The sequence below is a fragment of the Sordaria macrospora genome, chromosome 1 (genome assembly GCF_033870435.1).
Source record: "Sordaria macrospora chromosome 1, complete sequence".
In the NCBI taxonomy this organism is placed as follows: Eukaryota; Fungi; Ascomycota; class Sordariomycetes; order Sordariales; family Sordariaceae; genus Sordaria; species Sordaria macrospora.
In genome coordinates, this window is record NC_089371.1 from 7,166,765 (window position 1) to 7,188,506 (window position 21,742).

The 21,742-nt window shown below is 52.2% G+C and overlaps 6 protein-coding genes across 6 annotated transcripts; 3 read left to right on the forward strand and 3 right to left on the reverse strand.

The window, feature by feature from the left end:
* Window positions 1-87: 87 nt before the first annotated feature.
* SMAC4_00232 (uncharacterized protein) lies at window positions 88-3,637 on the reverse strand. The gene is made up of 5 exons (XM_003351642.2): window positions 1,868-3,637; window positions 1,637-1,794; window positions 1,348-1,583; window positions 886-1,288; window positions 88-823 (listed from the first exon to the last, which is right to left on the reverse strand). Exons 1-5 carry the CDS (start codon window positions 2,422-2,424, stop codon window positions 399-401), a joined length of 1,779 nt encoding a protein of 592 aa, XP_003351690.1. The 5' UTR covers window positions 2,425-3,637; the 3' UTR covers window positions 88-398.
* A 129-nt stretch (window positions 3,638-3,766) lies between these two features.
* Window positions 3,767-6,481, forward strand: SMAC4_00233 (uncharacterized protein). Its single transcript, XM_003351643.2, has 2 exons — window positions 3,767-4,507; window positions 4,598-6,481. The coding sequence occupies exons 1-2, from the start codon at window positions 4,031-4,033 to the stop codon at window positions 5,234-5,236; spliced, it is 1,116 nt and encodes a 371-aa protein (XP_003351691.1). The 5' UTR covers window positions 3,767-4,030; the 3' UTR covers window positions 5,237-6,481.
* Window positions 6,482-7,940: 1,459 nt separating this feature from the next.
* On the forward strand, window positions 7,941-9,740 carry SMAC4_00234 (uncharacterized protein). Its single transcript, XM_003351644.2, has 4 exons — window positions 7,941-8,162; window positions 8,410-8,667; window positions 8,726-9,007; window positions 9,083-9,740. The coding sequence occupies exons 2-4, from the start codon at window positions 8,472-8,474 to the stop codon at window positions 9,238-9,240; spliced, it is 636 nt and encodes a 211-aa protein (XP_003351692.1). The 5' UTR covers window positions 7,941-8,162; window positions 8,410-8,471; the 3' UTR covers window positions 9,241-9,740.
* Window positions 9,741-11,225: 1,485 nt separating this feature from the next.
* On the reverse strand, window positions 11,226-12,811 carry SMAC4_00235 (uncharacterized protein; the record flags this gene model as incomplete). The annotated part of the gene is made up of 1 exon (XM_003351645.2): window positions 11,226-12,811. One exon carries the CDS (start codon window positions 12,809-12,811, stop codon window positions 11,432-11,434), a length of 1,380 nt encoding a protein of 459 aa, XP_003351693.1. The 3' UTR covers window positions 11,226-11,431.
* Window positions 12,812-13,697: 886 nt separating this feature from the next.
* SMAC4_00236 (uncharacterized protein) lies at window positions 13,698-15,267 on the forward strand. The gene is made up of 3 exons (XM_003351646.2): window positions 13,698-14,278; window positions 14,356-14,507; window positions 14,583-15,267. Exons 1-3 carry the CDS (start codon window positions 13,903-13,905, stop codon window positions 14,901-14,903), a joined length of 849 nt encoding a protein of 282 aa, XP_003351694.1. The 5' UTR covers window positions 13,698-13,902; the 3' UTR covers window positions 14,904-15,267.
* Window positions 15,268-15,560: 293 nt separating this feature from the next.
* SMAC4_00237 (uncharacterized protein) lies at window positions 15,561-16,439 on the reverse strand (the record flags this gene model as incomplete). Its single annotated transcript, XM_003351647.1, has 3 exons — window positions 15,561-15,643; window positions 15,739-16,202; window positions 16,330-16,439. The coding sequence occupies 3 exons, from the start codon at window positions 16,437-16,439 to the stop codon at window positions 15,561-15,563; spliced, it is 657 nt and encodes a 218-aa protein (XP_003351695.1).
* Window positions 16,440-21,742: the final 5,303 nt, after the last annotated feature.

Here is a 21,742-nt window from a genome sequence, read left to right on the forward strand (position 1 = left end):
ATAGGCACTACATGGATTAATCAAAGAATTCATGATATGATGACTTAGGATGCAATAGGGTGATGAATGAGAGAAACAAAATCGGCTCGTTGTCATGCGGCATAGGAAGGTGTTAGAAGAGGGCTATACGTTGTCTTCACGATTACTAAACGCTCGCTATAATCAGCCATGCCGGTTGGTCTGTTTAGACCAACGTTGGCTACTTTGTCAATTTCACCTCCTTACACTTTGCCAACGGACGCCTTTGGATTAACCGCCCTTAAAGTAGCGTGATGGGATGGGATGTTTTGTTTGCCTAGTCTTCCGCTGCTCCTTTGTTGCTATACTGTGCCGTGTCTTTTGCCCAACCCCATACCACATCCGTTCTCACAACCCTCTCCGATGCCTCCTTCATCCATTCACAACTTTGCATCCGGGTTGTCAAGATACCACGTCGTATCTCCTTTCTCCTTTGCCGAGAACCCGTTCCCAAGGTAGTAGAACCGATTTCTCTTCGGCCCGTCGTAGACATAATCCCAGTCCTCGCCCCGGAAGTTCTCCAACATGTGGAAGAAGTGTATGCGACTTCCTGGATGCAGCGCCGTTACCGGTCCGTCCTCCTTCCCATTCTTGAACCACGACCGACCCTGGGCTCCCCACGTTGTACGAGGCATGAAAGCCGAGATATGCTCGAAGTAGTCATCGATCGCGTCCTGGGAAGGGCAGATGGCCTTGATGCACTCCGTCTGGCATTTCTTGATGATCCGGGTAATGTACTTGGCGATGTGCTCGGTTAGGGTAAAAACACTGCCGTGGCCGATGGGCGCGTTGGGTCCTAGGAAGACTGGAACATCATAGGTCAGCAGGGTCTGTTACAAGCTAAGAGTTGAATCGAGCCTGGCTTACCAAAATAATTGGGCATGTCGGCAATGGCGCAAGACATGTAAGACTTGGGAACCTCGTCTCTGAACCTCGTTTGCAGATTTCCACTGCGCCCAACGATAGGAAATCGCGGACGGAAGGAAGTGTTGAAACCGGTGGCGCAAACAATTGCGTCGACCTTGATCACTTCGCCAGATTCCAGTTGGATACCCTCAGGAACAAAGCGTCGGATCCCGCCTCTTCGAACCTCGACATTCTCTTGGGTTAGAGCCTTGAGGTAGTCTTGACCAGGGGTTAGCCTCCTCGTTCCTAGTGGGAAGTCTGGAATCATTGTTTCGCAAAGCTCCTTTTTCCCTCCAAGTATCATGGTCATGTATTGCTTTGTCAGTTGCTGAGCAATGGCTTGTACCGGGCTTCCTGCCACGACCTTTGCAATACATGTGTTAGCAATGGCCCTTTGGCTCTGTAAACTCTGGATTGACTTACCATCGGGAAACCATTATTGACTTCCTTCTCCACGGCCTTGACAAAACGGTGATAGAACTCGGGGTCGGACTTGAACCTCTCTATCGTCTCCTGAGAGAAGTTCTCTTGGTCATCAATCCCGATCTCACCGAGTATCTCCAGGAGTTGCTTGTTATGGCCCATCATCTTCCAAGCCATTATCCGTGGCGGAGTGACCCAAGTTGGCGTTCTGAAAACATGGTACAACTTCTTGACCTCTGATAAACCGTTAGCCGAGCTTGTTTCGCAGAGTAACAGAAGAAATGCTTACTCTTCTGTAGTTCTGGCACAACCTGGATTCCCGTCGAACCATTGCCGATGACAGCAACTACCTTTCCTGCAGCGTCAAAGTCCTCTGGCCAGTTGGCGGTGTGTATTAGGTCTCCCTCGAAGGCGTGAAGGTCGTCAACATCAGGCCATTTCCAGTTGCTGTAGAGCACAACCGTCAGCCACTTGACATCACAATACAAGTCATGGGTCTGTATGTGGGAGTGTCGCTCACTTAAGGATACCTGTTCCATCCAACAGAAAGTCGGCATAGTCACTGATCGACTCGCCTGTCGTCAAATCCTGTACCATCAAATCCCAGCGTGCTTTCTCTTCGTCCCATTGCGCAAATTCCACACGATGCGAGGTCTTGATCGAGTCCCACATATGCTCTTCGTCGCATACATGGCGAAGATAACCACCAATCTCATCAGCTGAGGAGTGGAAGTTGGTCCAGTCATGCTTTGGCTTCCACGAGAACTGGTAGTTGTGACTTGGAACATCACATCGGCAGCCAGGATATCGGTTCTCGAACCAAGTACCACCCACGTCGCTATTCTTTTCGTAGATGACGAAGTCGTAGTTGGTAAGATTCAAGCGGAGGGTACGGACCATGTTTAGCCCGCTTGCACCGGCACCGATGCCGACGATCCGGATGTGCTTGGTTGTGCCAAGAGGCTCTTCTCGAACCGTATAACTCTCTTCGAGGTCGGAGCCATTCTGCGAAAGGGTTGGAGTTGGCAGATTGTGGGTGCGGATGGGCAATTCAGGCCCAGATGTGTTGATAACCATCTTGAAGACTGAGGAAGTGGATGTGTCTGATATGATGCTGTTGTATCAGGAAATATCGAATTAAGAAAAGGCAAGAAGATAAGTAGCACACGGATGAGGTCGAGGACCAAGCCGGGTATATGTAGGAAGGAGTGAAGCCGTCCGTCCTCGGAGGATTAGGTGAATCAAGGCGTCGGTAAGGATGCTTGATCTGGATCGGATTGCAGATTTAGCAAACAATAGTGGCGACTTTGAAAGGAGCCACGAGTTGCCAATACGAAACCTTGAGGTGGGTTGTTGAAGGAGGTTGCGACCCGGTTTCGAGTCCCCAAAGCGCTTTTAATGTCAAGTGACAAGCCGCAAGAAGATCGGATGGCAATAATGGAGGCGCCTGCTGGGAAGCTGATGAAGCCCGTCCCGGCTTTCATTGTCCCTTGTCTCTCTGATATTGAATCGGCAGGTAGGTGCCAACTCTCGGTCCTGTTTGTTCCTGATACGCGGGCAGTTGGCTGGTTTACGGAGCTCGACGGGCGGGCAACATGCTTCAACCAGAACCCATCTGACCAAACATGGTTCGGTCGTCAAGCCGCAAAAGCCATCCCGCCCGTGGCATCCCTCCTCATTGATCCAGCATCCCCAGCCAGTTGCCATGGGTTAAGCAACGCACATATGCCATCGGAACCATTGCACACAAGAAGGGCCAAACAGTGAAGTTGGATGGGCAGAGAACGGCAAACGAAGCCCTCGAGTTGACCGAGGCCTCGGCAGTCCAATGGAAGAGCGGGTTGTAAAGTGTGAAAAGCAATGTATCATGTAGGTTCCATGTCCAGGCCTTTGATCCTTCTAGCCAAGTGCTGATGGGCGGCGGAGGTTATGGAGAGCGAGGACTGGAGTAGTAAGGTGCAGTATGGTGTACGGATTATGCGTGGTTATATATGTCGTATTTGGTCCAACCACAGCGGCGGGATCTCGTCGATTGAACAACCTCGCCAGGGAGCAACGAATGGGGATCGTCGGCCTGCTAAATCCCCGAACCTCGAACCTGGGAGTGCGAGGGCTTGAGCCGCCTCTGTGGTTGACACCAGCAGCATCTCACCATCTCGATTGTCGCAAGCGATATGTTGTCGTGCAGGCGAGCGATGTCAGGAGAACACCCGACCGACGGCATGCATGATGAGAGATGAGAGATGAATGGTCAATGGTCAATGGTCCTTGAACGTCGACGGCGAACCCATCGTGTTGGACAGACTGGGAAGGCACCACTCCACTTCCCCCGGAAAGTGCCTGTTAGTGTCCCCTGAAACATGGTGGGGCAGCCGATCCCCAGCTGTCCACGGCCCGTTCTAGAGTTCTTGGGCCTGCCCCGCGATAAGATGGCCTCCCATGCCTAACCCTTGATCATAACCCTAAAGACGACGACAAGAATCAAGATAAACATGGATATTGTTTAGCACTGGTAACCTCAACAGGCTCCCTCACATTCAACTCTGACGTTCTAGACTTGCGTAAGACACTAGGTTTCGATAGCCGCCTGTCTCCTTTCAACCTTTACGTGGGAAAAAGCAAAACGCAAAAAAGAAAAGGCGGTGATTCTAGAGGCACGGTATACGACCAGCTCAACGCAAACATGGCGTCTGGATTTTCTTTCGGTTTTGCGGGAGACGATATTGAGGACGACGGGCAACAACCAACAACCCCCCAGATCAACAACGTAGCCCTTTCGACACCCTCAGCGACGACAAGTGCCAGTGCTTTCCCCGTTCAGGGAAAGCCTCTGCTGCCACCAACCCACCATGATATCGATCACATGCTATCAAGGTTGCCCTCCAAGATCGCCTACAGCCTACTAGATGTCGAGCTAGAAGAGGGCAAGACCATTCAGATTCCGCGCCGAGAGCTGTGGGATGTTCGGGTGCAGCTCATGGCTGAGGATGATGGCTCCAATATCTCCGAGACGGAGCCCGGCCTGGGGGAGCACGATGTCAAGACGGGTATCTACGAGGGTGGCTTCAAGAGCTGGGAAAGCAGCGTTGACTTGGTCAAGGTGCTCGCCTCCGAAAACGCACCCACGATACTCAACCGCGATCCTTGTGTGCTGATGGAGGTACGCGTCCCCTTTTGGTCTTGGCCATTTAACCCTCGTCGCTTTTTTCCTTCGATATGCTTTCGTTGTTGCTGACAGATCGCTTTTCAGCTGGGCTGCGGCACTGCCCTGCCGTCCCTCGCGCTCTTTCAGTGGGCAATGAACGAGAGAAAGTCTAGGGAGAAGCAGCCGCTTACGATCGTACTGGCTGATTATAACCCATCAGTTCTCTATCTGGTCACCCTCCCCAACTTCCTCCTCGCTTGGGCGCTCGCTCAACGAGAAAGCACTCCTGCCCTGGCAGACGCCTTTTCGCTGGAGGACGAAGTCGAGTTGCTTCCCGGAGTAGTCGAAGCCTTCAAGGAGTTCCTTACCTCCAACCAAATCACGCTTTCTTTCCTATCGGGTGGATGGTCCCCCGAGTTTATCGACCTTCTTTACAGCTCTGGTATCCCCTCAAACCCTACAGGAAATGTTCAGACACTGGTCATTGGCGCAGAGACCATCTACTCGCCTTTTGCCCTCGAGAGCTTTGCGGCCACGCTGCTTTTGACCCTGGAGCGAGAGCGCAAGGAGCGTCCAAGTGGCCATGCTTCCTCCATCGTCGGCGCAAAGAAGATGTACTTTGGCGTCGGAGGATCGTTGGACGACTTTGTTAACCGGATGAGAAGGCTTGGTGCTTCGGTTGAGCCTTTGCGCGAGGAGTCTGAGGGTGTCCGGCGTGGAGTTGTGCGGTGTTTCCTCTCCTGAGAGTCGCTTTAGGATAAAGCCATCTGGTTAAAGATTCCCGTCACACATCATCCCCGCAGAGACAAAAGCCTGTTGACGCGATGTTATGATAGGGCTTCAACAGTTATGCATGTCCCAACAATCAACTGACCCCTCCATGCAGCACGACGCTGGGTTTCGTCGATTCAAGCTCCACGAGTTCGGATGTACGGTCTGCTAGCTATGTTTCGGTCCACCCACGTACCTGTCAAACATGCGGCGACATGGACAACCCCCGTCTGCAGGCGGTGCGACGCTGTTTACTTTTATCCGGCCTCGATTCCTGAAACAAAGCCATGTCCACGAGACTTGATCTGGTTGTTTACGACATTTGTGCGGACAAGTTGGAATAGGAGAAATGGCAACCAGATGTGCCCAAGTACCGCATGAGTAGGTGTCACGTCGGTAATCATTGGAGCCATCAGGGCCCGAATGACAACCGTAAACGACGTCCAATGGTCTGTCATCATCCCATTCGTCATTGCTGCACCTAGATTATCGGAGCTTATGAGGCTGACCGTGGTCAAGCTTGCTAGCCGCAAGGCCGCTTCGACGACAGAGTTGGTCCGGATATTACAATGGAATCGTTTCCCACCAAGGCCGCATCTTCCCTACAACTCTTTACGTCTCTTAACAGCAGCGATCTATGACCAAAGAGAATGGATCGCCACATTTGCATCCAAAAAGTTGATGATTGCTGGTTTGGCGCATCATGCTCGCCGCCCAGCTTGCCCATCCCCCTTTGGGGATATCGCCTCCTGAAGACTTCGGACCAAATCTGCCAATGCTATGCAGCGGATGCATCGTTTACAAGATGTGGCAGTGTTGCCAAGATTAATTAATAATCGGCCCAACGATTGGAACAGTTTGATTCTCATTATCAGTGTGGACGCCCATCGACCTCTGAACCCAAACACCACTCTTCGTGGAGCCCAAGGGGCTGAACACCCGGGCTGTCGGATATACAATGAGTGGTCAATCCATAATCAAATCGACAATCGAGTGACACAGAACAAGCCATTCATTGTGTTCGCCCAATCATTCCCTTAGGCTCATGATAGCGGTTGTCTGCGGCAACCTTTTGCACAGTTTTTTGCTTACCCCGACAGCATAGCAAGCACAGTATGACTATGCGCCGTCGCCCCTGTGAAGTTGAGGATCACACGAGAATAATCACGTCTGATAGGATCCCAACGAAGTGGTAAGTATTGCCGATTACCCAGATCTCTGCGTAATAACGTTTCCATCAAGTGAACGTCAGGTCATCATTTCGAGTGTCGATCCAGATGGATTGGCTGTGATGTTACTTGTGTGAGCCGCGAGACACACACCATCGTAGCGTTTCGCCCAAAACATTCACGACATTTTACTGGTCAGTGCGCCGAGAGGACGAACTTTCACCTGTAGTGAGGAAGAAGGATGGCATGCCGATACCCTCTAATATTCCTTCCCATTGTCCCGTCTACCTCTGTGTATATTCATGAGACCGGATGACGGTAAGGTAAGAAAGGGGGCAGAACTTAATCTGGCCCAAGCAGATGGACTGCAAGCCAAGCATTGCTTGAAATGGTAGAACCGTGCATCTCCAATTCTTGGCGGCACTTGAACTTCATCCGAAAAGCAATACAGCCAACGACAATCCTGAATTCTGCGAAATGAGGACCCCACATACCGGACGCAGGAACGGCGATGCTGCATGATCGCACGCACCACGCACAAGCATTGAGGGTCAACGGCAGGAACGGGCAGAACGGGATAAAGCAAACATTCAACATTTAACGGATGCCACGGGCTTCATTGTTCGATCTTGAAGAGTCATACACAATCCCAAAACCCCGCGAAACGTTCTTCACGATCTTGCTGTTGGTTTTTTTTTGATACTAAAAGAAAAAGGGTGTCGACTTTGCATACACGAGGCCGGTCGCTGTTTCCTTGTCAGCACAAGGTGGCAGTGGTGTTGCGCTTTTGCGATCCAACAAGCTTACGACCGTTGGCGGGGCAAAGGACCCTCAACATCACGGGAATGCCTTGGGCATTTCCATGCGACGATGTTTTCTAGCACGAAGGTGATGGCAACCTGGGCAGATCATGAACAAAGCCGCCACGCCGAGGTTTGAACTGGAACATGTCTCTGCCCTTTTGACCTCATCGCATTCCTGACTTGGGAGGACGAGAGGCGTGATGATGTGCCTGGCGGGAGATCTACGGGGTTGATGGGTTTTACAGTATGGGATCTTTGTGCTCCCAGGACACTGCGTCATTGCTTGCATCCACTGCACATGCAATGATATCTCCCGCCAATGAACAAAATTTCAAGAACTATCTCCGAGCGAGTGTTGATCAGAAGACGCGGAGATGGAGGCAAAACCAAGAAGCCATTTCACCGGATTGGGCAAGCGAGGCCCTGCAGTTATGGAAAGCGACCCCGAGTTGCAAAAATGGGTGAGAGGACTGAGGGAGGGTGCCTGGAGCGTCAATCGAAGACCCCTGCCCTGCTAGCCCTCCACACTATGTCCTATCCCGCCTTCTGATTGGTGCGCGCATTTGGCATGAGTTGCGTCCGCGGCTTCCCCAGGACGAGCGACTGATGTTGCTTCGAGGGTGCCTGCCACTTTGGACTGGATTGTGCCATTCTTTCCATTTAATTGACCCGCCGTCCCCCCTGCCGTGGTGCTGGACTTGTCACATCGGTTCTGCCTCGTTCCCTTCTTTCCAGACTTTTCGAAGCGTCAACCTACACCGTCCCTCTCGTCTCCTGACCTGACCTTAAAACCAGTACAATCGCTACCTATATCGTCCACCCTAATTTAATTCCTCTCCTTCCACACTCACTACCGCTTCATCGATAATTGAAAGCTTTTCACCACACTCACAACAACACTCAGAGCATTCTTGTAATCTCCATCGGGTACGTACGCGAACATCCCCATACCCAACCCCCAGACTAGTGGCCCGGTCGTCGATCCACACAATCCACCGTCCACCGCTCCACCGATTTCCACGGCTGCTCCCAGGGTGTCTGTGGTCCTCAGGTGAAGGGCGGAGGGCAGAGGAGACCTGGAACGAGATGTGATCCGCTTGGGAGGCTGGGGCCCGTTGTCACAAGTTTATATCATGTCCTCTCCGACTGACCGCGTCTTTTTCTTCCACTTCAGTCCTCTCGTCAACAGTCTCACATCAGTCGATTCGGTCGTAATTTCTCGTCAATACCGTCAAAATGAAGTTCTCTATTGCCGCCGTCAGCGCCTTCGTCGCTTATGCTCTCGCTAAGCCCGCCCTCACCAACACTGATTTCAACATTCAGGAGGGTGTTGATTATACCCTCGAGTGGAAGGATGCCACTGGTCCCGTCACCATCTACCTGATGGATGGCCCTGACGAGAAGTCCATGAAGCCCTTCAAGACTATTGCTTGTAAGTTTTGAACCTCATAATAACTTCAAGTGGATGCGATTTACTGACAGACTAAAAGCCGGTGTCGATGGTGACTCGTACACCTGGACTCCTGAGGATCTTCCTTCCGGCACTTATGCCTTCAAGATTACCGATGGTGACTCTAAGGAAGACGAGAACTACAGTGTCCGCTTTCCCTATGTTGGCAGTGCCGTTGCCACCAGCAGCGCTTCGAGCACGCTGAGCACTATCACCAAGACCAGCACCTCTACCAAGGTCTCCTCCATTGATGAGTCGAGCACCGTTGAGTCTAGCTCCGCTGCCTCCAGCACTGATGCTAGCAGCACTGTCACCTCTGCCGGTAAGTTACATGTCGTGACACGATCATCCTCACTATATATCTTAGAACATACACTCATGCCATCAACATTATTAGCTTCATCCGCTGTCTCCACCACCACCAGCACCCGTGCTGCTTCTGCTACCGAACCTGCCGCTAGCGACAGCCCCCCCAACACCAACAATGCTGAGCGTTTCGCTTCTCCTCTAGCGCTCATCCTCGGAACCGTCGCCGCCCTTGTCTTCTTCAACTAAGAAGCCTACGAATATGTAATGGAAGGAAACCACAGCACTCTTGATGTGGCTCTCGTACATAATTTCTTCTTTCTTGGCGGAGCAACATGTTCATAATTGAGCTTCGACGCCTCAGTACGCTCCAAGCGACTACATATTCTCGGACGTCCGCTTTTGGAAGTTGGGTGTAATGCTGTTCTCGGAGTTGACATGGGGTTTTACCGTGGGAAAATTTGGGCGCTTTGTGATGGATTAATGAACGGATGGATACGAACGGGAGGAGAGCTATTGCGGCAAAAGTGTGGCCATGGACTATAATACCCCCGATGATGGATAACGAAGCTGCTTAATGTGCATAATTTCTACGATTAGGCTTATCATTGATGAGTCTTATCACTTCTTGTGGACGAGTTTCACGGGATGAGTTCTGGGTAACCTTCTCATCGCATGAGCAATTTGAGTCACAAGTTTCTACACAAACAGCCGCTGATAACCCTTTGGTGTTTTTTGTTGTTTTTGTGGCCTCGCCATGTGGTACCCATTCACATCCCAAGCTGGTCAACTTAAGTACATTTGTTTCAGTCCTGGACATCTCATACACCCCAGATTTATCCAGGTTCCCCAGATTTTGTTTTCTTAATCGTTCACCCGAAATCCAGGGAGATAATATGCAGGGACCAGTCCCCACACGACCAATGCCGGCATGAAAGACGTCACAGAGACGGGGTTTGTTTGGATGTCCCTGGATGTTTGACACTTTGGCTTCCGTTGGTGGTACCAAAGCATGTGGACAATGAGCTGCTTGCACAGGCTGACAGGGACAAACAGGCATGCATGGTCCAGCAGTGGTTACAAAAACTTCAACGGCCAAAGGGTAGCTGCATGCGTACGTACATACCGCACTGCAGACGGTACCGCCTACTGGTAGTACCCGTGTTCCCATGTTCCCGTGATCCGTTGATCTGTATTCCATCAATCTCGGCCCTACTACCATTTGAGATTTCAGTTTCCTCTGAACTTTTATGTAATACCGTGGAAAATCAGAGAGGCTGAGAGGGTAGAGAAGGCAGAGAAAGGATGAAGGAAGCTAAGCAAAGCAAATATTGGTTCTCCCATTCCATTCCATTCCTCTCAACTGTTGTTGCTGTGATCTTGCCGGTGCGCCACCGTGTCATTGCAAACGATGGGAGCGAGTCCTGTGACTTTTTGGTCCTGCGGGCTACCTTTGATGAGGGGGAGCGGGCTGGTGGCTTTGTGTCCTTCCTTGCCCGTCTGTCTTGCCCGCCTGCCTTGCCGTCGCCCTTGAACCCGGTCGTTGATTCGATGAACACCGCTGGACCGTTGGACCGGTGGGCCTTCTTGCTCTGCCGAAGCCGATCGGAATGGGATGAGTCCAGATTCCGGAATTCGACGATGAACTTGTGACGGGACACCGGTGTGTGTGGTGATGCCTTTTTTTCTGCGTTTTCGACTTTGGCTTTACCTGGTTGACGAGCACCTACGGATGGGTAGGTTCGGCAGGGCAGCAGGGAAGGGATGAAGCCGAAGGAAAGCGGCCCGTTGGACCACCAAAGAAAGGCCTGAGGCGGCAGCTGTGGAATATTCATTTCAGCCCTGTGGGGACGGACGGCATGAGATGGGAACGGATTCTACTCTTTGATGATGAGTGTTGATGGGGTAGCTGGTTCGGGTGATCATCATGAGACGGGACAATAAAGCGGGAGATGGTGAGACACTTGGTACACGTACACGTGGGTTGAAAGTGGAATAAGCCGGATCATACCGAGTGAAATTAACTTCTTCCTATTTCTTTTTCTCGATACCCGGCAATAGTACCCAAACGCTTATGTGGCTCCTCCGGCGCCGTTCTTTTCGCATCTGTGTTTTGATACCAAATGTTTCGTCCAAGACAAGACATAGACAAAGAGTCCGTTGATGGAAACAACATATGAACGCCGCTGGTAATGCTCCTTTAGGGTATGCTTGTTTTGCGTGGTCGGTGGTATGATATGCAGAAAAACGTGTGATATATGCAATATGAGAAAGATCCCTAAATCGTTGGTTTTGGTTTCAGAATACAATGCGCTCTCCAATCCTGGATGCCGCTGCCGCCAGTTAAAAAAAAGATATTTGTTTATCCCCTTCTATGTCGCTTTGCGCAAAGAAATTTCTTAATGTTGTCCTGTATTCCCTCTTCACATCATCATCTGTTCTAGAGGCGTGCCTTTGGCGTCGCCATGTCCGCCGGTTCCTCCGAAACGAGTACCACGACCACACAGATATCGTCCTCCTTGCCGCCGTGCCACGCATCCTGGGGGTAGTACTTCTTGACCTCCTTGGCAAACGGGCCGTCCAACTTCGCATTCATGCTCGCCGACTTGGCGGCGCTGACAATATGCGTGGCAATGAAGCTCTGCAGTGTGAAAATGGGCTTGTCGTCGCTGTCCAGCTTGGTGAAGGGGGTCAGGTCCTCGGTGACCTGGACCCCAGCGCCCGTGTCCTTCCATGCGCCGAGCTTCTGCATCGTGCTGCTCACCAGACGGAGAATGTCCTGGTTGAACAAATTGTCCCAAAGACCATCACTTCCAAATACAACAACATCTCCGTGCTTCAGCTTGTGGCGGGTCACGTCGGCGTCGCGAGGCTGATCGATAAGCAGCCCCCCGCCAAAGGTCGCAGCGCGGAGCAACATGCTGGGCGGGACCACGCTGAGCTGGAAGGGGGTGTTGAATGCGTGTGTCTGAGGTTCGCTGGCGGTGTGGACGCCGTTGAGCCTGAATATTACGAAACCACTGTCGCCAAGGTTCGCAACCTCCATCGTACCGCTCTCATCCAACATGCCAACCACCGCCGTACTGCCACCAGCCTTGATGGTTGGGTCATGGCAAACGGCCTCGTAGCCCTTTTGCATCAGTGAGCGCGCCGTCAATGGCGCGTTGCCAGTGCTGTCCCCATTATTACCAGCAGCCGCTGATGACCCGTTGGCCGTCGCTGCCGCAATCTTGGTGGGCTGCTTATCGTTCTCGTATGCGGCAGCAGCCATATAGTCGCAGAAGGCATGCGAAAAGTCGGCCGGGTCGACACCGCTGTCCATCCAACCGCCGACACCATCAGCTACGCCAAGCGCAACCTCGCCGGGCTTGTTCCCTACGCGGCTGACGAAGAAGGCATCTTGACCAGACTCGTAGCGCGCCGACTTTGCCTTCTTGCCGGGCTTGGATACTCGGTGGTAGGGGTTGAAGTGGAAGACGTGGGTGGACGGGTTGAAGGGGCGGCCCTTGGCGACGTACGAGGCGGCGATGTTGTAGACGAACTTGGTAGCGGGTCCGGAGGAGGCAGGCTGCTCGGCGGCCGTCGAGTACGGAGCTTGTGTCATGAGCTGGTGGACTACCCGTCGTCCCACTCTCGGAGGTAATGTGGTCAGGTATCGCATGCCGTCGACGGCGGGTCGGTTATGGTTATTATGGGTGAGGAGGAGGGACGACACGCTGCTGGAGGTAGGGCTGATGGTCAGGGTCGAGGACCTCGCCAGGCGCAGGCGGGCTGTATGACATGGGGCCGACAGCGTGCGGAGAGCGCTAACGGACGCCATTGCTTGGTCTTGATGGGGGGTTGGGGATGGTGGAAACTCTAGAGGTGTCAATGGAGAGTCGTGATTGGTATGCCCCTGGTGGTTGTCAAGGAACGAGATCGGATCGTTGATCAATGCGAAGATACGCCGTACGTAGGCTTTGGTTGCGAAGCCCCTGTGGGCCCGCTGTGTCGAGAGAGAGGTTAGAGAAAGGAGAGTTGTCTGTAAACCATGATAGTGTCTGCGCGGGCAATCAACAAACAACAATCGCCGGCAAAGCAAAGCGGGAAGACTTGACGACGGGGACGCACGTCAGAGATCCGATGTGCGAAGTGGACCTGGCCGGGCAGAGATTGCGATACATTAGAAAGAGGGTTGGGGTTAGCAGTGTGGGATGACAGAGAGAAGTGTTAGCGCGCTAGCGGCTATAGCGACTGCCAAGTTGAACGCGGCTAACAACCACGGCACCGCGCTGTAGCGGCATCCATCTTCAGTCTGAATCTGTGAGAAGTGAAACTCCCTGGGCATGTGAACAGGTACACTACGTAATGCGACAGCCTCACAAGTCTGGCACAACGAACTTCCATCAGGGATCTAGTGTAATGGTTGTTACCAAGCATCAGATATACCGCTCATCCACTCTGTATTATTCACAAATAGCGTAGCAGACGAACCAGTGGTTTCTGGAAAATCAGATAATCAGCGACAATCAGGGATGGAATCTGCTCTTCCCGGTTAGCCGCTGTCCGGATAGCACGGCTAGTGGGCATTCCCCACGGTCGGAAGTCGGGACGCTGAAGAATACGTGCCCGCTCATTGGCTGCTGTATACCGAGGTGTTCCGGGAACACAAGGCGGTTTGAAAGAAAGTCATGACGGCCCGGGGGGTCAGCCAAACCCGCCCGGATACGCCACTCACAGACAGTAAAAGGCATCTCGCCGTCCACTGCTACATCTTCCACTCGCTCCGCTTGTGAACCCGGTTCCGGTTTGATTTAAACGTAGTCTGGCATTTCACCTCATCCGCCAAGCGGCTTCCCTTGCTTGCTTTTCCGCACTCTCGTCTCGTCTCCGTCTCGTCCTCAGTACACCCATCACACATCAGCCAGCAAAATGGCCGCTCTCCGCTCTTCGTCCGCCCGTGTGCTCGCCGCTGCCTCCCGGCCGGCCTTCCGCCCCGTCGTCGCCGCCCGCGGCATGGCCAACCTCGCCGACGGTGCTACTCACAGCAACCATGCCTCTGATGGCCAGAGCCCCAAGCTCAAGACCTTCCAGATCTACCGCTGGAACCCCGACACCCCGACCGAGAAGCCGCGCATGCAGAGCTACACCCTCGATCTCAACAAGACCGGTCCCATGGTCCTCGACGCCCTCGTCCGCATCAAGAATGAGCTCGACCCTACCCTTACCTTCCGCCGCTCGTGCCGTGAGGGTATCTGCGGTTCCTGCGCCATGAACATCAACGGCACCAACACCCTCGCCTGCTTGTGTATGTCGCAAACACTCAGCCTTGATATATCCCTCGGGACGGACGGAATGCTGACTTCCTCTTGTTTTGAAATCCAGGCCGCATTCCCGCCGACAACAGCGCTGAGATGAAGATCTACCCTCTTCCTCACACCTACGTCGTCAAGGATCTCGTCCCCGATCTTACCCTCTTCTACAAGCAGTACAAGTCCATCAAGCCCTACCTCCAGAGGGACACTCCCTCCCCTGATGTAAGTGGAGACGCTTTTACGGAAAGACGCGCGCGCGCAGACCGACCCGATACTAACCTACGTCATCACTTATAGGGCAAGGAGTATCGCCAGACCAAGGCCGACCGCAAGAAGCTTGACGGTCTCTACGAGTGCATTCTCTGCGCCTGCTGCTCTACCTCGTGCCCCTCGTACTGGTGGAACTCCGAGGAGTACCTCGGCCCTGCCATCCTCCTCCAGTCTTACCGCTGGCTCGCCGATTCCCGTGATGAGCGCCACGCCCAGCGCAAGGACGCCCTCAACAACTCCATGAGCTTGTACCGCTGCCACACCATTCTCAACTGCACCCGTACCTGCCCCAAGGGTCTCAACCCCGGTCTCGCCATTGCCAACATCAAGAAGGAGCTCGCCTTCTAAATTCGTCAACTTTATCTACGACAATGCGATAATCAGTATACGGGTTAGGAATGAGAGAACGTCGAGAGGAGAGAACCGCGCGGATGTGGCGGGAAGCTTGCGCTTGACTAGCGAGAATGGCGGCGGATGGTCCGGGAAGATCCGGGCACGGTATATGTAACAAACCTGTACCCTGTCTCGTGCATGGCTGGAGTTTACTATTGTCACAGTAACAGCAATACGAAATTGGTTTTCTTGTCAAATATACCTTTTTCTATATCCTTTCAAAGGGGGAGGCTATCTGATAGCTAGAGCAAGCGAAGATTGGAAGCACTGGCGGGAGGCCCCTGTTTTGGATGAGGTATATGTATCTTGAATTAATCATTGGGCGTCAAAAATAGGGAATAAACAACTGCTTTTGCCACCACCAAAGCCAAAAACATCCCGTTTTGGTGTTCCTTTTTTCTCCTTTTGGATTCCCCCCCCCTTCCTGAGCTAACACTTGGCAAAAAACATGTCGGATAATAGGGATATCTGAATGAGGACAGCAAGCAACGAATAGCGCAATGGATCTTGATTTCCATGCCGCGGCGACCTCCTACAACAATTACCGGCGCTTCCGGCCTACCTTCCAACGATTTCCAGCAAGTTTCGGGTTCCGTACCACCATCGTCACTACTACTCCGCCGTATCCGCAATAGTGAAGATGGGTTCATACACCAGATCAACCGGCACAAAGTCCTGAGTGGTGGTAGCCTGGGCTATTTTCATTCCATCTCTCCGTCAGCAAACTGCGTGCACATCCTTTCACTTCACAACAACAACAACATCAAAAACAACACCCGGGGTCACTTACGTTGCTTCCACCTAACAACCCACCCCTCCCCTCCTCCAACGTTGTCGGCGCTCTTAAACGCCACCCAACCTCCCGGGCCCGCGTACGTCACGGTATTAGCCGGCTTCCCCTCCGTCGGCGTCCCCTGGTTGAGCGTAAAGCTCGTCCACTCGCAATCGAGGTTATCATCACCATCGCCATCGGCACAAACGGCCGCCGGATCCTCGACGCTCGTCAGCTCCATCAGCCCCGTGCGGGCGTTGCCTACCAAGGCGATGGCTCCGGTCTTTGGGGCGTTGGGCAAACCGGGGGTGCCGGGGGTGCCGGGCGAAGAGGGAATGCCGGCCCAGCTGTGCAGCTCGACGAGCCCCGTGGACTTGTTGGGCACGGCGTAGAATTTGATGGGATCGTTTTGGGCGTCGGGGAAGACGCCGATGACGGAGCCCGAGGCGGAGAGGTAGTGGCTGTTTAGGTCCGGGCCGCCGCTGGAGGTGGGGAGGGAGGGTGTTAGTTAGATTGAGTGTGTGAATGGACTGAGGTTGGGGTTGAGTTAAGGAAGGGGAGGAAAGGAGGGTGTGAGGTGTGAGGTGTGAGGTGTGAGGTATAACGTACCCAGAGATGCGAAGAGTGTAGACGGGAGAGGGAGGTGAGGGCTCTACGTATACTGGAGCCGCGAGGGTGGTGGAGCTGAGGAAGCTGAGGACGAGTGTCTGCCACTTCATCGTGATGTTTCAGTGGGGGTTAGAGTCCTAATAGACTTGAGTGAGCTAAATATGGGTAGGATCAGGGAGGGACAGGTTCTGTTGAAAGCGATGTGTATGAAGAATTTGTGAAGAGATGTCGATGAGGGGTATTGAGGTTATATGCAACTGAGTGTCGTGAGTCTCTTGATGAGTATGGGGATGTGTTCGTCTGTTTCTTGCTTTTTTCTTGATCACCAAGACATACCTTTCCCTCATCTGGAGCAGGTCAGTCCTTGGGCCTTTTATGATGTCCCCAGGTTATCCCATCTTGGTGTCTCACAATGCTAATCCTTCATTTTTCTTTTCCTTCTGTCTGCTTTTGCGGCTCAAAACTTCGCGACTTCACTCCGTCACTCCACCAACTTGGACACATCATCCCACTCTACCGCGACTCCAAATGGGTCGACAAGTATAACTTCAGTTCTTGCATTTCGATCCTTTTCACTTGTCGGGGTCATTTCGGACGCGATGTGTTGCGGTCGAGCCATCTTGGCCACTTGGCGATTTTGCCCGAGTGACGGCAATTTACTATTTAACAGCCTGGGCGAAGAAAGCTGAATTCTACCGTGACCATTCGACCTCCCTTTCAGATGCAAGTAACACCAAAGGGGCAATGGAGACTTCGGAGGCATTTTTATGGAAGATACGTTTTTCGGAATTTCCTGACCAGAATCCGTCGGCCTTCTTATCGCCCAGCTTCTTGGGCCACGCAAATGGTTAGCCAAGCTAGTATAGACTGAACGAATGTGACTGAGGTTCCGATGTCAAAGACCTATAGTTGACGTTTTTGAGTCTAGTCCACTTGAGCAGTACGTTCACCTGAGATTTACCCATGTAGGGGTTCCGCGATGAAGTGTTCACCAGTACTGTCACTCCTTGAAAGTGAATTGACTGCACCCAAACGTCACAACGCGTCTCATCCCGTCTCGTGGCATGACTTCCCCGTGGGGAGAGCCGAGAAGATGAGTGGCTTCCATCGGTTCTGGAATATTGCAATTATATTAGCATAGCCTCATTGGAATATCTTCTAGCTAGGCGATCAGTAGAGCCAAGGAAACTCTATAGACCCATCACGTTGTTTCCCTACATTTTGTTTTCGATGTCTTTCTATGGATTTATTCTTCCATGTCCTCGTTAATGGTTATGTAATGGGTATGATGTTTGCCATATACTCTTCATATTTTGAATACAGTCCTTCACCGTCCACGACGTTCTTCTTCATCTACAGCTGCGCCACCTGTCGATTGAAGAAAAGAGCCGCTACGTTGCAGTGCTCCGTGTGCGTTCTGTTTTGCCTTTCTCTTGACCCGAGGAAACATCGAAGACACTACCTACCCTTTTAACCCGTTGATATCACAGAGCGAAAACTTGTCAAAAGTCAGGTTCATACACGATTTACATTTCCTCCATTGTGTATGGCATCGGAGATCAGTACCCGCGATGTCGAGTTTCGAGAAAATGGGTTGGGCGACATTTCCACATATCTGATCCGACTTCGTAGCCACGGCTCATACCGATGCCATCTCAGCGCAGTTGGTCATGGTTGAATTAAGAAGAAGCCCTCTTGTCCTCTTGCCCTCTTCCTTCTGGCGATTATCCCTGAAAATTCACGGAAAGAGCAAACGAAGCAGAAGCCTAGTGAGACTGTTCAAGGAAATTTTTCAAGGACATTTCCATGTCTGAGGAAGGAACGACAGAAAACATCAAGCAATCAAGTTTGCAACGTAGCGGGAGTCGGCATATATTCCAATCTATCTCACGTTGACTACCTGATCGTGCTTGCTTGGTTTCGTGTCACCAACCGATGAACCGTACGGAGACACTCGCCTTCTTTTCCTTGATAGAAAAGTTTCGTGGACTTGTGCAGACAGCCACTGACATATTGGTGCCTTCTTTTTTGCTTAACCGTTTGCTGTTCCGTCTTGGCTACCATTATGTTGATTGCGGAGGTTGCGTAACTCGTCGTTTACAGAACGCCGGATAAATCCAGCCCAGCTTTTCCTTTTGCCGGAGGGGTTTAAGAATTCTCAGAATACGAATGATCACCAATGTTATCATCTTGGCTGCATCGTCGTCGATCGATATATAACGTTGTCAACTGCGCCGCTTCCCTAGATTCTCCAAGCTTTGGGTCCAGTCCGCAGAACCAAACTCCAAGGGAGCATCATGTAAATGAGGTGGCGCGTCTGAGAACTTGCACCCAAATGAGAAGCCTGACTCCTCGCGTCGTCTCCGGCTCGGGAAACAACAATCATGCGCTTAAACTTCCCCCTTGGTGAGAAGCGGGCCGAGGACGTATCCGGAGTTTAAAAACCGCATGCCACCGGGAAGAATAGAGTATAACAGCCATAGGCATATTCTCATTGTTGAAAGCGCAACGGTGAGAAGGATTCACTCATCTGATCCAGCTCCTCACCTGAACTCCGTGTTTGCCTTGAATAAACATGCAACCGCCCACAACCTCCTTTCTCCTCCTTCTCCTAGGAGGAGGACTCAGCAGCGCGGCTCCCATAGTAGAGGAGTGCCACTCACCACACATTTTGTGTTTCGACGCCGTCAATCCCTGCGGCGTGATATACTCAGGGTGAACCTATCCTCTTTCGCACACACTTAACTTCCACTCTCTTTCCCAAACTGATAAAAGCCAGGTGTTGCGACAAGTGTAAACCAGAGACTCGCCCTTCACCTCCACCCTGTGTATTACCCCCTCGTCCAAAGCCGCCCATCTCCTCCATCAAGACCATAACCAAGACCAGCATCGCAACCATCACCTACACCGGCACGGCCCCACCCACCATACAAACCAGCGTCCAAAGCGTCAGCTTGACCACCCAGACCGTCACCATCACCACCAACTTCGGAACCAAGGATAACTGCTCGACGAGGACCGTGTGCATAGACTACGTGGATAGCTGTGGGCAGACGTATGGTGGGTGTGTGCCGGATTGTAAGCCGTGGCCTACGTTCTCGGCTCCGGTTTGTCCTCCGAGGGCTACTACTACTGCCACTGGTAGGGCTGCTTGGGAGGTGATGAGGGTTGAGGTGGCCCGGGCTGTCACTGGGCTTTGACAAGGGGGCAAGGGGACAAGGGCAACAGAGAGGAGGGAACTTGGAAAAGACGGCGTGATGTGAGAAAAAGAAACTAGATTGTGATGAATGCCCTTTACTCGGATGAAATCCATGATCTTCCTGTTATAAGCTAACCATCATTATAACGATGTTGAAAATAGTGTGAGACCGAAGTAGACACATGGACAAGGGCACGCTTCCCCGACGGAATTTCGAAGGATTCTGTATGCATAGGTTGTACAGGTGAGCTGGCCGGGTGTCGGAAGCAGGACGTTGGCTGATAAAGAACTGAAGTTGTGGAAGCCTTGATGATAGCCATGCTCCGATCGAATGCCGGGAACAACTAGACAAAGCTCGGACCCGTCGGTCTGTAATGTACGATTTGTCAGTGGAGAGTGGTTGCCAGTTTTGAGCCCTGCGACACGGGGGCGGCGTCTCGGGTAGGAGCACAACGACTGAGCACCACTTGTTCACTTTTTGCGCCATCCCTACAGCTGAGGTATCACGGCAAACTTCGATCGAGCTCTGTACGACCGACTTCCGTTTCGTCGTTTTTTCAGTTGTCAAACGTGTCGTAAGTATCGTTTTTCCAAGGTGTGCTGTGTGTCGTCCTCCAAAGGATCACCTCAACGATCAACCAACTCACTCACCGAGCGGTCACTTGGTCTCGAGACAAGACGAAGACGAGGAGTCAAGACAACGCAATACCGGCTACGTAACTTGACCTTCTCTTTTCATCACCACTCCTGCTCGCATTTGAGGGGCTGAAGAGAGGGGACAGATCGGACTTTTTGGATACCATGCCGGTATGCACCTCGTTGCGTGGTTCTGACAACGGGTTCTGGTTGGGTTGCATCGACGACAGGCCACCACTCACAGGCGCAGGACGCAGATATAAGAAAACCAACCGACATGGCATCCATCCCGGCCTTCCATCGATCCCGTTCGGAAACATATAAAACTGCATTGTTTCTTTTTCTTTGCCTCCACAGTTTCCTCCTCCGCCAATCCATAGCCCTGACACTTGCAGATCCTACAGAACGTATTCCCGGAAGATGAGATGTCTCTGGCTTATTGAAGGAACAAGTTTCAATGAGGTGGTTCAAGCCGCGTTGCCGTTGCCCCCTAGTATAGTGTAATGTTGAGGACCCCCAGCCTTCTGTCATGGAGATCTGTGATATTCGATGGACCCCAACATCACGTTCTCTTATGGCGGCTCCTACCCTATCTCTGTACCTATGCCCAGCCGTCGTCGCGGGCACGACTTATTATCTAGTATTGGTAGAACGTAGTCGAAAAATTCATTCATTCATTCATTCATTCATTCGTTCATTCTACCCTATCTCTCTCTAAGGCATCAATGGTATCACCACCTCACTCACCCATTATGGATCCCATATCGTCCATATATGACAGCTAGCGCTGCCGAGCTACCCTGACGAGGTTAGGTTAGGCTCCCGGGCCGCATCACAATGGAACGGAAGCGTGCCTACGTCCGTAGTGTACACTATGGTCTACGCAGTACACTAGAACTGTGCATATGTATTCGATTCGTGTCAAATATCACGTCGTTGTGCTGCTGTTTTTTTTGTTGACCAGGTATTTTCAGCCCCCGAAAACTGCCAGGTTTGCTTGCTAGTCTGGCTGTTGTGGTGTTTATCCAATAACGAGCGGCAGGGTCTCTTGACTGGGACAATATCCTCCTTTGGTAAGCGCCTATCAATCTCTTATTCTTGACCGACGGCACCTACTCGTCGGTAATGTACCTTACCCTTGACAAAACGGGAAATACGTTCGGTACTTTACCGCGGGACGGCAGCTGTGTCAGCTGTGCTGTTTGACCGAGCGTGGCTTCTGTGCCGGTCGATGTCTGCACTATCAAAGTTTGGCCGGGAGCTTCCTGTCCGCGGCCGGCCACCCACTGGTCCAGACTCGGGCAGGGGCTAGTGTTGTGCTGTGGTGTACTCGGGGTTACCTATGTCAGTAGGTATGGACACTACCTTAGTTGTACCACCTTACCAAGCATACCTGACCTGATCATACCCCGTCACCCCCGTTAATCCGGACCCCTTATCCATCGTGGGATCCAGCTTGGTATCCATCCGCGGGATATTGATAGTGCCACGCACCGCATCTCCATACGCCGCGCTATCGCTAATCTAACGGGACTAACCAGCGAACTGGGCCTTGGGTCCAATCTCCAGCGTTGATTC

Excerpts from the sequence above, each read along its gene's own strand:
- SMAC4_00236 (XM_003351646.2), top strand. The coding sequence starts at position 13,903 with ATGGCCGCTCTCCGCTCTTCGTCCGCCCGTGTGCTCGCCGCTGCCTCC. Across the intron at positions 14,279-14,355 it reads CAACACCCTCGCCTGCTTGT|GCCGCATTCCCGCCGACAAC; the intron begins GTATGTCGCAAA and ends TTTGAAATCCAG. Across the intron at positions 14,508-14,582 it reads GGGACACTCCCTCCCCTGAT|GGCAAGGAGTATCGCCAGAC; the intron begins GTAAGTGGAGAC and ends CATCACTTATAG.
- SMAC4_00232 (XM_003351642.2), bottom strand. The coding sequence starts at position 2,424 with ATGGTTATCAACACATCTGGGCCTGAATTGCCCATCCGCACCCACAAT. Across the intron at positions 1,795-1,867 it reads GATGGAACAGGTATCCTTAA|CAACTGGAAATGGCCTGATG; the intron begins GTGAGCGACACT and ends TGTGCTCTACAG. Across the intron at positions 824-885 it reads CGACATGCCCAATTATTTTG|TCTTCCTAGGACCCAACGCG; the intron begins GTAAGCCAGGCT and ends ATGATGTTCCAG.
- SMAC4_00234 (XM_003351644.2), top strand. The coding sequence starts at position 8,472 with ATGAAGTTCTCTATTGCCGCCGTCAGCGCCTTCGTCGCTTATGCTCTC. Across the intron at positions 8,668-8,725 it reads GCCCTTCAAGACTATTGCTT|CCGGTGTCGATGGTGACTCG; the intron begins GTAAGTTTTGAA and ends ACAGACTAAAAG. Across the intron at positions 9,008-9,082 it reads CAGCACTGTCACCTCTGCCG|CTTCATCCGCTGTCTCCACC; the intron begins GTAAGTTACATG and ends CAACATTATTAG.
- SMAC4_00233 (XM_003351643.2), top strand. The coding sequence starts at position 4,031 with ATGGCGTCTGGATTTTCTTTCGGTTTTGCGGGAGACGATATTGAGGAC. Across the intron at positions 4,508-4,597 it reads ATCCTTGTGTGCTGATGGAG|CTGGGCTGCGGCACTGCCCT; the intron begins GTACGCGTCCCC and ends ATCGCTTTTCAG.